Here is a 14,005-nt window from a genome sequence, read left to right on the forward strand (position 1 = left end):
GGAGCTGGGGCAGGACTCACTCTGCTGTGGGGCCTGGGCCTGGGGCACGGTGCTGCGCAGGGTCAGCGTGGCCGGGATCACCGTGGTGAAGGTGTTGGTGGCGGGTCTGACGGGCAGAGGGGCCCCCGCCCTCACCTGGGCCACGGGGGAGAACACCTGGGGCACCCCCACGGCCGGCTTGACAAACTGGGTACCTGGGGCTGCAAAGATCAGACATCAGGGAGACAGGCCTGCCCCAGGAACCCCAGCCCAGGCCTAGATCAGAGATCCCAGCCCAGGCCTAGATCAGGGATCCCAGCCCAGGCCTAGATCAGAGATCCCAGCCCAGGCCTAGTTCAGAGATCCCAGCCCAGGCCTAGATCAGGGATCCCAGCCCAGGCCTAGATCAGAGATCCCAGCCCAGGCCTAGATCAGAGATCCCAGCCCAGGCCTAGATCAGGGATCCCAGCCCAGGCCTAGTTCAGAGATCCCAGCCCAGGCCTAGTTCAGAGATCCCAGCCCAGGCCTAGATCAGGGATCCCAGCCCAGGCCTAGATCAGAGATCCCAGCCCAGGCCTAGTTCAGAGATCCCAGCCCAGGCCTAGATCAGAGATCCCAGCCCAGGCCTAGATCAGGGATCCCAGCCCAGGCCTAGATCAGAGATCCCAGCCCAGGCCTAGTTCAGAGATCCCAGCCCAGGCCTAGATCAGGGATCCCAGCCCAGGCCTAGATCAGAGATCCCAGCCCAGGCCTAGATCAGGGATCCCAGCCCAGGCCTAGATCAGAGATCCCAGCCCAGGCCTAGATCAGAGATCCCAGCCCAGGCCTAGATCAGGGATCCCAGCCCAGGCCTAGTTCAGAGATCCCAGCCCAGGCCTAGTTCAGAGATCCCAGCCCAGGCCTAGATCAGGGATCCCAGCCCAGGCCTAGATCAGGGATCCCAGCCCAGGCCTAGATCAGGGATCCCAGCCCAGGCCTAGATCAGGGATCCCAGCCCAGGCCTAGATCAGAGATCCCAGCCCAGGCCTAGATCAGGGATCCCAGCCCAGGCCTAGATCAGAGATCCCAGCCCAGGCCTAGATCAGAGATCCCAGCCCAGGCCTAGATCAGGGATCCCAGCCCAGGCCTAGATCAGGGATCCCAGCCCAGGCCTAGATCAGGGATCCCAGCCCAGGCCTAGATCAGGGATCCCAGCCCAGGCCTAGATCAGGGATCCCAGCCCAGGCCTAGACCAGGAATCCCAGCCCAAGCCTAGATCAGAGATCCCAGCCCAGGCCTAGTTCAGAGATCCCAGCCCAGGCCTAGATCAGAGATCCCAGCCCAGGCCTAGATCAGTGATCCCAGCCCAGGCCTAGATCAGGGATCCCATCCCAGGCCTAGATCAGAAATCCCATCCCAGGCCTGGATCAACTCATCCCATCCCAGGCCTGGATCAACTCATCCCAGCCCAGGCCTGCATCAACTCATCCCATCCCAGGCCTGGATCAACTCATCCCAGCCCAGGCCTGGATCAACTCATCCAACTGAGCTCCAGTTTCAGGATTTGGTTGCTTTAATTCCATTTATAAACCATGTTTTCATGCCCATTTTTATTCTCTTTCCTAATCCCTCCGAGGTTCCCAGTCGCATTCCCGGGGATGGAAACTCAGGGGGATCCTCCAGTTCCAAATTAATTCGGACACGAGGCTTTGGAGACTCATTTCTGGGGACAGTGACCCCGAGTTTGGTCCTTCTGAGCTTCCACAGCAGAAATGTGTGTTATTTAAAAATTCCCCTCGCAGAGCTGACCCTCCCCCTGGGAAACACGAGTTGGAAATGCCATTTTTGGTGGGTTTAGCCCCAAAAAGGAGCCCCTACCTGGCACGAGGGTGATGGGTCTCACTGTCTGCCCTTGCTGGACGTTGAGGACGATCCCGACCTGGTTCATGGTGTTCTGGACGGGCCTCACGTTCCTCACGGGAAAGCCCTGGGATCAAACAGCACCGTTACCACACAGAGCATTCCCAAGCCCAACCTTTCCACCCTAAAAAGCCGATAAAGGGATAAAAACAACCCACCCCACAGTGTCAGCACCCAGAGGTGCCTTCCTTCCACTTGACAATACCCCACAAACAGCCTCTGCTCATCCCCCTTCCCAAAGCACCCAAAAACCTTCTCCCTGGAAAATCCTCCTCCTTAAAAAAACTCCTTTTTTTTTTTTCAAAACTCTCCTTTTTCCCAAAACCTCCTCCTTCAAAACTCTTTTTCCCAAAACCTCCTCCTTCCAAACTCTTTTTCCCAAAACCTCCTCCTTCCAAACTCTTTTTCCCAAAACCTCCTCCTTCCAAACTCTTTTTCCCAAAACCTCCTCCTTCCAAACTCTTTTTCCCAAAACCTCCTCCTTCCAAACTCTTTTTCCCAAAACCTCCTCCTTCCAAACTCTTTTTCCCAAAACCTCCTCCTTCCAAACTCTTTTTCCCAAAACCTCCTCCTTCCAAACTCTTTTTCCCAAAACCTCCTCCTTCCAAACTCTTTTTCCCAAAACCTCCTCCTTCCAAACTCTTTTTCCCAAAACCTCCTCCTTCCAAACTCTCCTTTTACCCAAAACCTCCTCCTTCCAAACTCTCCTTTTCCCCCAAACCTTTTCCTTCCAAACTCTCTTTTTTCCCCAAACCTCCTCCTTCCAAACTCTTTTTCCCAAAACCTCCTCCTTCCAAACTCTCCTTTCTCCCAAAACCTTCTCCTCCAAAAATCTCCTTTTTCCCCAAACCTCCTCCTTCCAAACTCTCCTTTCTCCCAAAACCTTCTCCTCCAAAAATCTCCTTTTTCCCAAAACCTTCTCCTCCAAAAATCTCCTTTTTCCCCAAACCTTCCCCCTCCCAAACTCCTCCTTGTTGACCAAGCTGGTCCAACCAACCCCAAACCCCTCGAGGGTTCTTGGCGCGACGTCCCTCGAACCGCGCGGGGAAACTGGATTATTCCCGCTGCTTTTCCCGGGATTTTCGGGCTCCTGGAGCTCACCTGGGTGGTGATGAAGATGGGCTGGCTGGTCACGGGGGGGGTGGGCACGTGGTTGGCGTTCTGCATGATCTGCACCGGCCGCAGCAGGGGCTGCGTCACCACCGCCCCCAGCGCGGGCGTGGGGCTCTGGGTCAGCAGCAGGGACTGTCCTCCCGGAGGAACCACGGCATTCCCGCCTGGAAAACACAGGGATACAACACAGGGAATGAGCTGGGAGCAGGGATTGTCCTCTGGGAGGTACCACGGGGTTCCTGCCTGGAAAATACAGGGAGACAGCACAGGGAATGAGCTGGGAGCAGGGATTGTCCTCCTGGAGGTACCACGGCATTCCCGCCTGGAAAACACAGGGAGACAGCACAGGGAATGAGTTCCTGGAGGTACCACGGCATTCCCGCCTGGAAAACACAGGGATATAACACAGGGAGTGAGCTGGGAGCAGGGATTGTCCTCCTGGAGGAACCATGGCATTCCTGCCTGGAAAACACAGGGAGACAGCACAGGGAATGAGTTCCTGGAGGTACCACGGCATTCCCGCCTGGGATATAACACAGGGAATGAGCTGGGAGCAGAGATTGTCCTCCTGGAGGTACCATGGCATTCCTGCCTGGAAAACACAGGGATACAGCACAGGGAATGAGCTCCTGGAGGAACCACGGCATTCCCGCCTGGAAAACACAGGGATACAGCACAGGGAATGGGATAGGGTGGGTCAGGGACTGTCCTCTGGGAGGTACCATGGCATTCCTGCCTGGAAAACACAGGGATATAACACAAGGAATGAGCTCCTGGAGGTACCACGGCATTCCCGCCTGGAAAACACAGGGATAGAACACAGGGAGTGAGCTGGGAGCAGGGATTGTCCTCCCAGAGGAACCATGGCATTCCTGCCTGGAAAACACAGGGATATAACACAGGGAATGGGATAAGGTGGGTCAGTAGCAGGGATTGTCCTCCTGGAGGTACCACGGCATTCCTTGGAAAACACAGGGATACAGCAGAGGCTGGGGGAAGCTTGGGATGACTCCAGACGGGATTTTGGGAACGTTCCACCCATTCCCACCTCCAGCTGGGACGAGGCTCCCCCATCTCCGGGCAGGGATGTGGCCCTTGGTCATCCCAAATCCCCCCTGGGATCAGGGCAAGGAGGATTCCCTTGGTCCCAGCCGTTCCCCATTCCCATGTAACCCCTGGAAGGGCAACAATTCCCGGGAATTCTTCACCTGGGGCAGTTTTATCCACGGAATTATAATCCTCCACCACGGAGTCCTCGATGACATCGCTGATCTTCTGCCAGGGCTCCAGCTCCTCCTCCTCACATTCCATGAAAAGATCCGTGTCCGCCATCCTGGGAAAAAGGACGGGAAAAGCGGGATTATAAATCTGGGATGGGCAGAGGAATCCTTCCCGAGGAGGAACGCCGGGAACGAGCGGCAGCTCCGGATTGGGAAGGGATGGGAATGGCCACGTCTGGAAGGGACGGGGCCAGCCCTGGATGGGCCACAAGGGAGCCTCTGGAATTCCCTGGATTGGCACTGGCAGGGAAACGGGAGCCTCCCGGTGTTCCCAGCCACATTCCCACTGGAATTAAGCTCTGCCTTGGAGCTTAAACCCACCTTCCAAACCATTTTTCCGGGATAACTCAGCCTAAAGCCCTGTTCCCAGACATTCCCATTCCAGGGAATTCCATCCCTCCTCGTCCCCCCAGCTGGGCTGAGCATTCCAGGGGGATTTTTCCTGCATTCCCAGCAGGGAAACAGGAGCCTCCGGGTGTTCCCAGCCACATTCCCACTGGAATTAAGCTCTGCTTTGGAGCTTAAACCCACCTTCCAAACCATTTTTCCGGGATAACTCAGCCTAAAACCCTGTTCCCAGACATTCCCAGTCCAGGGAATTCCATCCCTCCTCATCCCCCCCAGCTGGGCTGAGCATTCCAGTGGGATTTTTCCTGCATTCCCTGGATTGGCACTGGTAGGGAAACAGGAGCCTCCGGGTGTGCCCAGCCACATTCCCACTGGAATTAAGCTCTGCCTTGGAGCTTAAACCCACCTTCCAAACCATTTTTCCGGGATAACTCAGCCTAAAACCCTGTTCCCAGACATTCCCATTCCAAAGGGGCTCATCCATCCATGGACAAATCCATAGACAAATCCATAGACAAATCCATGATGGCTCCATCATTTGAATCCCGACGTTTTGGGTGGCAAAAAAAGTGGGAATTTTGTCTGAGAGCCACGAAAAAAAGCGGATGGGAAACGTCTGGAGAAAAAGCAGCCCAAACAAACAGCTTGGCAAGGGGGGGGAGAAGCAGGAAAATCATCCAAATTTGGGGGAAAAAAAAAAAAAAAGTGTGGTTTTTTAATAGTTTTTATTTCATTTGACTCGCTCGCCGTTAAAAAGCAGGAATTAGGAGCTGGATTAAGTAATGAGCTTAAATAATATGAGATTTATTATCTGGGTTTGCCCTTTTTATCCCCAGGACTGGGGCCAAATTGATGCTGAATCTGCTCTAATTCCAAGTTTTTTAAATGGATCTGGAGCTGGGATTTCCTGGAGTGGCTTCGACCCCTCCTCGTTCTGCTTTTGAAGCACAGAAAATATTCATTTTTCAGAACACAAAATGCTCTTTTACACCATTCAGGAATTCCAGGATTCCCAATTTTCCTTTTGGGGAGCCCAAAGGAGTTGCTGGAATTGGGGAAGCCAAAACTGCCACCTTTGAACCCAAAAAAGCACTTTTTTTAGGGGCTTTTTAAGTGACCTCCTCCCCCTCCTTTATCCCACCTTCCCAACACCCGGGAAACTGGGATGCACTGGGAATCAGCAACAGGGATAGAGGGATACAGGGATAGAGGGATAGAGGGATAGAGGGATACAGGGATAGAGGGATAGAGGGATCCAGGGATCCAGGGATCCAGGGATCCAGGGATCCAGGGATCCAGGGATACAGGGATCCAGGGATCCAGGGATACAGGGATACAGGGATACAGGGATACAGGGATCCAGGGATAAGGCAGGAGTTGCTCAGATGTGCCCACTGAAGAAAAAATACAGGTCTAAAATTAGCCTGAAAATGTTAGCCTGAAAATTCCTGAAAATCAGCCTGAAAATCCCTTAAAATCAGCCTCAAAATCAGCCTCAAAATCCCTCAAAATCAGCCTCAAAATCCCTTAAAATCAGCCTCAAAATCAGCCTCAAAATCCCTTAAAATCAGCCTCAAAATCAGCCTCAAAATCCCTTAAAATCAGCCTCAAAATCCCTTAAAATCAGCCTCAAAATCAGCCTCAAAATCCCTTAAAATCAGCCTCAAAATCCCTTAAAATCAGCCTCAAAATCAGCCTCAAAATCAGCCTCAAAATCAGCCTCAAAATCAGCCTCAAAATCAGCCTTAAAATCCCTTAAAATCAGCCTTAAAATCAGCCTGAAAATCCCTTAAAATCAGGCTTAAAATCAGCCTGAAAATCCCTTAAAATCAGCCTTAGAATTCCTTAAAATCAACCTCAAAATCCCTTAAACCAGGAAAAATGTAAAAACATAAAATCTAATAAATAACAGCTGAATATGAAATAATTACAAACAACAAATAATGTGGGAATGAGAGTGGGAAAAGACACAAATAATGTGGGAATGAGAGTGGGAAGGGAATGGGATTCCAAGGGAAGAAGCTCTGGAGTGGAGATGGGAATCAAATTAAATCCCATTATCTCTGCCCCAGCTTGGGATATAATCCCAAAATCTGAGGAAAACCAACCAGAAATCTGAAATCTGGGACAAAAAACCCCCAAAATCACTCGGGAATCCTTTCCCAACATCCCTCCTTCCTGGAAATGTCTGGAAGCAAAGAAATGTTGGGAAAAGCTGAGCCAGGAACGTTCCAAGTGGGAATTGTTGGGATCCTGTTCCTGCAGGGCCTGGATGCTCCAGCCCTGGGCAATCCATGAATAATCCATAAATAATCCATACATAATCCATAAATAATCCATAAATAACCAGCAGAAATCCAAGAATTAATCCAGCCCAGGGAGGTTCCAACCCCCCCTGGAATTCTGGGGTTAAAAAAATTCCAGATATTTCTCCAGGAGCTGAGGGGGTAAAAGCAGCTCCTGCCACTTTAACTTCATTTATTAGCAATATATTATATTAATTAGTAATGTAATATATAATATATATATTACACATATATAAATATTTGTGTCAAGACATGATACAGATTAATACATATTAAGATATATTGAGATATATTGAGATATATTGAGATATATTGAGATATATTGAGATATACTGAGATATATTGAGATATACTGAGATATACTGAGATATACTGAGATATACTGAGATATACTGAGATATACTGAGATATACTGAGATATACTGAGATATACTGAGATATACTGAGATATACACAGCAAAAAAAAAGATAAAGAATATTACAAATTATATCCTAAACACTGCAAGAAATGCAGGGTTTAGAGTGCAAGGTGGTTTTTTTATACATATATTATCTCTGGGTGTTACTATCTCTGTCTATAAATACAGGGATGCATTATTAGAGATGGAATTATATATAAATATAATATAGTAATATAATATATATATAAATATTTGTGTGAGTTATTTGTGCAAGACATGATACAGCTTAATATATATGTACTATATTAATATATATTATATGTTATATTATATGTATATGGTGTATATGTATTATATATATCATATATTATACTATTCTATATATATTACATATAATTATATATAATATTGTCTTATATATAAAATTATATTATATGTAATAATATATATTATATAATATTATCTTATAAAATTATATTATATATAATATCATATATAATATTATCTTATATATAAAATTATATTAAATGTAATATATATTAAATGTATTAATGTTATATTAATCTATTAATAATAATGTACATGTGTATCTATTAATATATAAACACATTCCATGATCCAGGTGAGTTGGGAAAGCAGAGGTGAGTTTGGGATGAAGATGGGATATTATGCCCCTGGAATACACCTGGAACAAACCTGGAATGAACCTGGAATGCCCCTGGATACACCTGGATACACCTGGAATACACCTGGAATGCCCCTGGGACACACTTGGAATGTCCCTGAAATGTCCCTGGAATACACCTGGAATGTACCTGGAATGCACCTGGAATGCACCTGGAATGCACCTGGAATGCACCTGGAATGCACCTGGAACAAACCTGGAATGCCCCTGGAATGCCCCTGGAATGCCCCTGGAATGCCCCTGGAATGCCCCTGGAATGCCCCTGGAATATACCTGGAATATACCTGGAATATACCTGGAATATACCTGGATACACCTGGATACACCTGGATACACCTGGATACACCTGGAATATACCTGGAATATACCTGGAATATACCTGGAATGCCCCTGGAATATACCTGGATACACCTGGAATATATCTGGAATGCCCCTGGAATACACCTGGATACACCTGGAATATACTTGGAACACACCTGGATACACCTGGATACACCTGGAATATACCTGGAATGCACCTGGAATATACCTGGATGCACCTGGATGCACCTGGATGCACCTGGAGTGCACCTGGATACACCTGGAATGCACCTGGAATGCACCTGGAATGCACCTGGAACACCCCTGCCCAGGGAGAAGCTGCTCCTGGGTCCCACCAGGATTCCAGGGAAAAGGGAAAACCCCCCTGGGACAAACCCCAATCCCACCAAACCCCTGGAAAAGCGGGAACGTGGCGGAGCCGGGTCGTGCACAAACCACAGCCCCAAAAACGCCATTTTTAGCCCCAAAACCCGAACTTTCCTCACCCCCTCTCTCCCCCGTGTCCTTCTCCACAGAATTCCCACCTTTTTGCCTCATTTTCTCCCTGGTTTCTGACAAAAGCCTCTTTGAACAGCAGGGAAAAAACATCTTTATTTTTCCAGGGAGCCTCCAAAACCCCCCCACGAGGGTTCAAAGCAAACACAGATCAAAAGGTTTCCACACTTCTGCAACTCCTGCCTTAAAAAAATAATAAAAAAATTAAAAATAAATTGAGACAAAAAGCTTTTTGGTGGCTTTAGGTGATTGATTGGAACCTGATGCAACTGAGGTGATGAAAACACACTTTTGGCTGAGGGGTTTTTGTGGCTTTTCCTGGGGGGGAAAAGGTGAGTTCAGTTCAACATTCCCGCCCTCCAGGCCAAGAGAATTCAGGAATCACTTCCCAAAGGCACCTTGTGCTTCCCAGGAATGCCACCATCCCAAGCCCTACACGTTTTATTAAAGGGCTTGATGCCACTAATTAAAATGTCTTATTAGGCATTTAATTAGGCTGATTGTTATCTGCCTCCCAGCCCGAGCTGAGCTGAGGGAAACAAACCAATTTCTGACTTTTTTTGGGGTTATTTTTGGGGTGTTTTTTTGGGGGGGAGGAGACTGGTGGGAAACTCCGAGTTTCTGGCACCAAAAAAAAAACCCCCAAGTTTTCCCACCCATTCCAGACTGGAAGTAACATTTCCACAGGGACAAGAGCCCGGAGAGGCAACGGAGAGAGAATTCCCTGGGATGGGAAAAAACCACTGCAGGAGGTTTCCAAGCTAATAATTACGGGATTGAAGGCAAAGATGTGCAGGGAAAAAAATTAACTGGAGCTCCGGGAACACGGGGAAAAGCAGAACGTGCCTGATTCCCACATCCTGGAGAAGTATTTCCCAAAAGGAGGAATCCCAGCTGGAAAAGGATGCCCTGAGGGGCAGCCTGGGTTCCCCAGCACCCCAAAAAACGTCAGGATGGCACCAAAAATCTGATTTTTAATAGCCAGGAGCAACAGCCTGGGGGTGTGGGATCCCAGTGCTTTCTCCAGGAGATCCTGCTGAAGGGAATTCCTGATCCTGCTGAAGGGAATTCCTGATCCTGCTGAACGGAATTCCTGATCCTGCTGAACGGAATTCCTGATCCTGTTGAACTGAATTCCTGATCCTGCTGAACTGAATTCCTGATCCTGCTGAACTGAATTCCTGATCCTGCTGAACGGAATTCCTGATCCTGCTGAACGGAATTCCTGATCCTGCTGAACGGAATTCCTGATCCTGCTGAACTGAATTCCTGATCCTGCTGAACTGAATTCCTGATCCTGCTGAATTCCTGATCCTGCTGAACTCCTGATCCTGCTGAACGGAATTCCTGAGCTTCCCGGGGAGGCAGCGCCAGGAAAAGGCAGGGAAGGATCCCAGGTTTGCCAGGGGCAGGGATGGGAGGAAGGAGAGGGAGGAAGGAGAGGGAGGGTGAGCTCAGGGGAGCAAATAAAGAGCAGCTTTTCCTTGTTCTTGGAGAGGGTTGGGATGAGGGAGGGGAGGGAGCCGGGATGGAGGGAGGGAGAGCCCTCCTGTCCCCTGGGGATGGCAGCGGAGGGACGAGGCAGTGGCAGGACAGGGAGAACCTGGGCATCGAGGGAGAGGATCAGGAGAGGGGTGGGATGGGGATCCCAGATCCCAGAGGATGAGGGGTGGGATGGTGATCCCAGATCCCAGAGGATGAGGGGTGGGATGGGAATCCCAGATCCCAGAGGATGAGGGGTGGGATGGGAATCCCAGATCCCAGAGCATGAGGGGTGGGATGGTGATCCCAGAGGATGAGGGGTGGGATGGGAATCCCTGATCCTTGGGGAGAGGGGTGGGATGGCAATCCCAGATCCCAGAGGATGAGGGTTGGGATGGCAATTCCAGATCCCTGGGGAGAGGGGTGGGAGAGCAATTCCAGATCTGAGAGGATGAGTGTTGGGATGGCAATTCCAGAGGATGAGGGTTGGGATGGCAATCCCAAATCCCTGGGGAGAGGGTTGGGATGGCAATTCCAGATCCCTGGGGAGAGGGTTGAGATGGCAATCCCAGAGGATGAGGGGTGGGATGGCAATCCCAGATCCCTGAGGATGAGGGGTGGGATGGCAATCCCAGATCCCTGAGGGGTGGGATGGCAATTCTAGAGGATGAGGGGTGGGATGGCAATCCCAGATCCCTGAGGATGAGGGGTGGGATGGCAACCCCAGATCCCTGAGGATGAGTGTCAGGATGGCAATCCCAGAGGATGAGTGTCGGGATGGCAATCCCAGAGGATGAGGGTCGGGATGGCAATCCCAGAGGATGAGGGTCGGGATGGCAATCCCAGAGGATGAGGGTCGGGATGGCAATCCCAGAGGATGAGTGTCGGGATGGCAATCCCAGCTCCCTGAGGGGCTCACACAAGGCACTGGAGAGGGGGAACCACTCTGCGAAGGTGGAGAGCGAGCAGGCCAAGGAGGGGAAGGGATGTCACTCCTGAGCTGATCAGAGACGCCCCCCCTCACCCTTAAGCTCCCCTAAAAAGGGGGGGGAAGAAAGGCCGTTCCTCCAGAGAACCCCACAAAACCCACCCCTCGGCGTATTGTGGCGGCTAAGAAAGGCGGCGAAAAATAATCCCCGTGCCCAACATGGCCGCCCACCAGCGCCAGCGCCGGCAAAACGAGGAGGGGGCGGCAGCACCGGGGAGGCGGACGGAGGGGTGTGGAGGGGACGGGGAGACGCGGCCTCTCCCCCCTTTTCGTCCCCCCGGGAACGGCGATCCCGGGAAGGGGGAGAAGCGACCCCCGAGCGTGTGGGGATGGGGGGGGGGGGGGGGGGAATAGCGCGCGCGGAGGGAGCCCCCGCGGGCGGGGGCCGCATCACCGCCGCCCCCCTCCCCTCAGGGGCGGCCGCTTCACCCGCGCGCGCGCGCGCCCCCCGCCCGCCCGCCCGTGAGGGGCGTGCGCGCGGATCCCTCCGCGTCCCCCCTCAGAGCGCCCGGCGGGGCCCGGCGGGAGCGGCCGCGGCTCCTCCCCGGCACCGCGAGCCCTCCTCCCTCCTCCCTCCTCCTCCTCCTCCTCCCTCATCCTCCTTCTCCTCCTCCTCCTCCTCCCGCCGCCGCCGCCGCTTTGTGTACGCCGCGCTCCGGCCCTGCCGCCCCCCTCCCCTCACCCTCCCTCCCCCCCCCCTTCATTCCCTTCTTCTCCTCCATTCCCGGGCGGTTCGAGCCGGTTCCACAATCAGCGAGCCCGAACAGCCCCCCACCACCACCGTAACCCCCCCCTCCCGATCCCGCCGCCCCCCCCCCCCTCACAGCGCAACCCCCCCGCCTCACCTCCCTCAGCGCCGCCGCCGCTCCTCCCTAAGGGGCTCCGCCGCTCTCCGGGCGAGGCGACCCGCAGGGCGCGGGGGCAGGTGGCATGAGCCCCCCCCCCTCCCCCGGGATGCTGAAGGATGGAGAAGGAGGAGGATGATGACGAGGAGGAGGAATTATCCCTGTTCTGCTCGCCCTCTGTACGTTCTGGCGGGGGGCGGCTCCGTGCTTTGGCGTGTCCCGTGTTTCCCGCCCCCCCCCCCTCCTTCAAGCTCACGGGGAGGGTAAAGAAAAAAGGGCGCCGGGCCCGGCGGGCTGATACACGCGCGCGGCGCCCGCAGCCGCACCACACACACACACACCACACATACACACACACACAAAAAAGGGGACCTGGCCGGCGGAGGGATACGGTGACGTCATTTCCTCCTGCGCGCGGTGACGTCACGGGGGGCGGCCCTGAGGGGGGCCGAGGTGGGGGGGGAGGAAAATGGCGCCCGGCGGGGCGCGACCCCCGCGCCGCCCTCACGGGCCTCCCGCCGCTGCCTCGCGGCGCCGCGGGGGATGCGGGGCCTGAGATCCGTCTGGGAGTGAGGGAGGGAGCGGGACCGAGGGGCTGCCCCCCCTCTGAACCCGGCCCGGGGTTTCCCGGAGCTGGGCCTGAGCCGCCCGCCACCCCCTGAGGGCTGTGAGGGGCTGTGAGGCGGGGTCAGCCCTCAGGTGAGGAGGAGAAGGTTGTTGGCCTTAAGGTGCTTCCTGTCAAAAATCCCGCGCCTGGGGCAGGTGTTGCCTTCACCTGGTCTGGCTTTACCTGGATCCCTGGAACCTGCTGCCTTCACGAGTGATTACCCCTCATTTACAGCCTTTCAGCGCCTTTTCAGCACCTTTTCAACACCTTTACGAGCTCAAAAGGGGCTCAGAAAAAGGGAGAGTGACTGTGGCACTGGCAGGGGGTGACAGGACAATGGGTTCAATTATTACTATTATTATTAATTTGGGGTAAATTTGAAGGTAACTACTGATAAATTTAAATGTAATTAACATTCTTTAAATCCGGGCGTTGAAACCATCCACATAATCCAGCCTTTAATTCCCAGATGAAGTTCTGAGCTCCCCATCCTTTGGCCCAAAGAACACGTTTCTTTACGGAAATAAATATTTCTGCCTCTTCCTAAAATTCTTTTTCCGGACTCCTCGGGAAGCGAAACCTCAAAAAAAAAAATAAAAAATTAATTTGGGGAATCCTCCATTAAATATTTTTCCTTGATGCTCTGCACAAATGGGTCACTGTGCTGCCTGAGGATGCTCATTCATTGGTTCTGTGCTCAGTTTAATCCTCAAATATGTCGTAACTCATTCCATGGACTAGGAAAAAGAAGTGGATTTTCATCAGTTCAGAGCCAGAAATTCCTCCTTTTCCACCCAGATTTCCCTGGGATCACTGAATGTGGGACGTGTTTCTCCCCCTCTGCTGTTGCTGCTCTCATGCCCAGGAATTTATCCCAAATTTCAGCTGTTTGAAAACCAAACCCACGGGTCTGTCCCCACCACGGGGAGCTCTTTGCTGGGCTGGTTTTCACTGTGACACTCAGGTTTTTGTTCCTGGGTTGGGATGTTCAGAGAGGGAGGAGAGAAGTTTTTTGGATCTGTTCTGTGGCCACAATGAAAATCTGGGAGCAGTGGAAGGGTCTGAGTCGTTTCAAGATCACAATTCATTCTTTTCAGGGTGTTTTTGTACAAAAAGATGAGTCTAACAGAGAGGAGGGACCCAATATTTCCCTATTTTATGCCAATATCAACTCCAGGACATGAGTTAAACTGGACATTTTTCCATTCTGCCTGTAGGTGAAAGACTGACTGTCATTGTTGGCAGCTCCAGTGTGG

At 52.0% G+C, this 14,005-nt stretch overlaps 1 protein-coding gene across 2 annotated transcripts in view; it reads right to left on the reverse strand.

Moving 5' to 3' along the window:
• Positions 1–12,527, reverse strand: part of POGZ (pogo transposable element derived with ZNF domain) — a 28,397-nt gene extending 15,870 nt beyond the window's left edge. For both annotated transcript variants that reach the window (XM_032713169.1, XM_032713168.1), the window contains exons 1-5: positions 12,143–12,527; positions 4,200–4,324; positions 2,980–3,155; positions 1,837–1,945; positions 21–200 (exon numbers count right to left, since the gene is read on the reverse strand). In XM_032713169.1, coding sequence (XP_032569060.1) covers positions 21–200; positions 1,837–1,945; positions 2,980–3,155; positions 4,200–4,323 — 589 coding nt within the window. In that variant the 5' untranslated portion in view covers position 4,324; positions 12,143–12,527. The remainder of the gene's footprint in view (positions 1–20; positions 201–1,836; positions 1,946–2,979; positions 3,156–4,199; positions 4,325–12,142) is intronic.
• Positions 12,528–14,005: the final 1,478 nt, after the last annotated feature.

The sequence above is a fragment of the Chiroxiphia lanceolata genome, chromosome 29, assembly GCF_009829145.1.
Source record: "Chiroxiphia lanceolata isolate bChiLan1 chromosome 29, bChiLan1.pri, whole genome shotgun sequence".
NCBI lineage: Eukaryota > Metazoa > Chordata > Aves > Passeriformes > Pipridae > Chiroxiphia > Chiroxiphia lanceolata.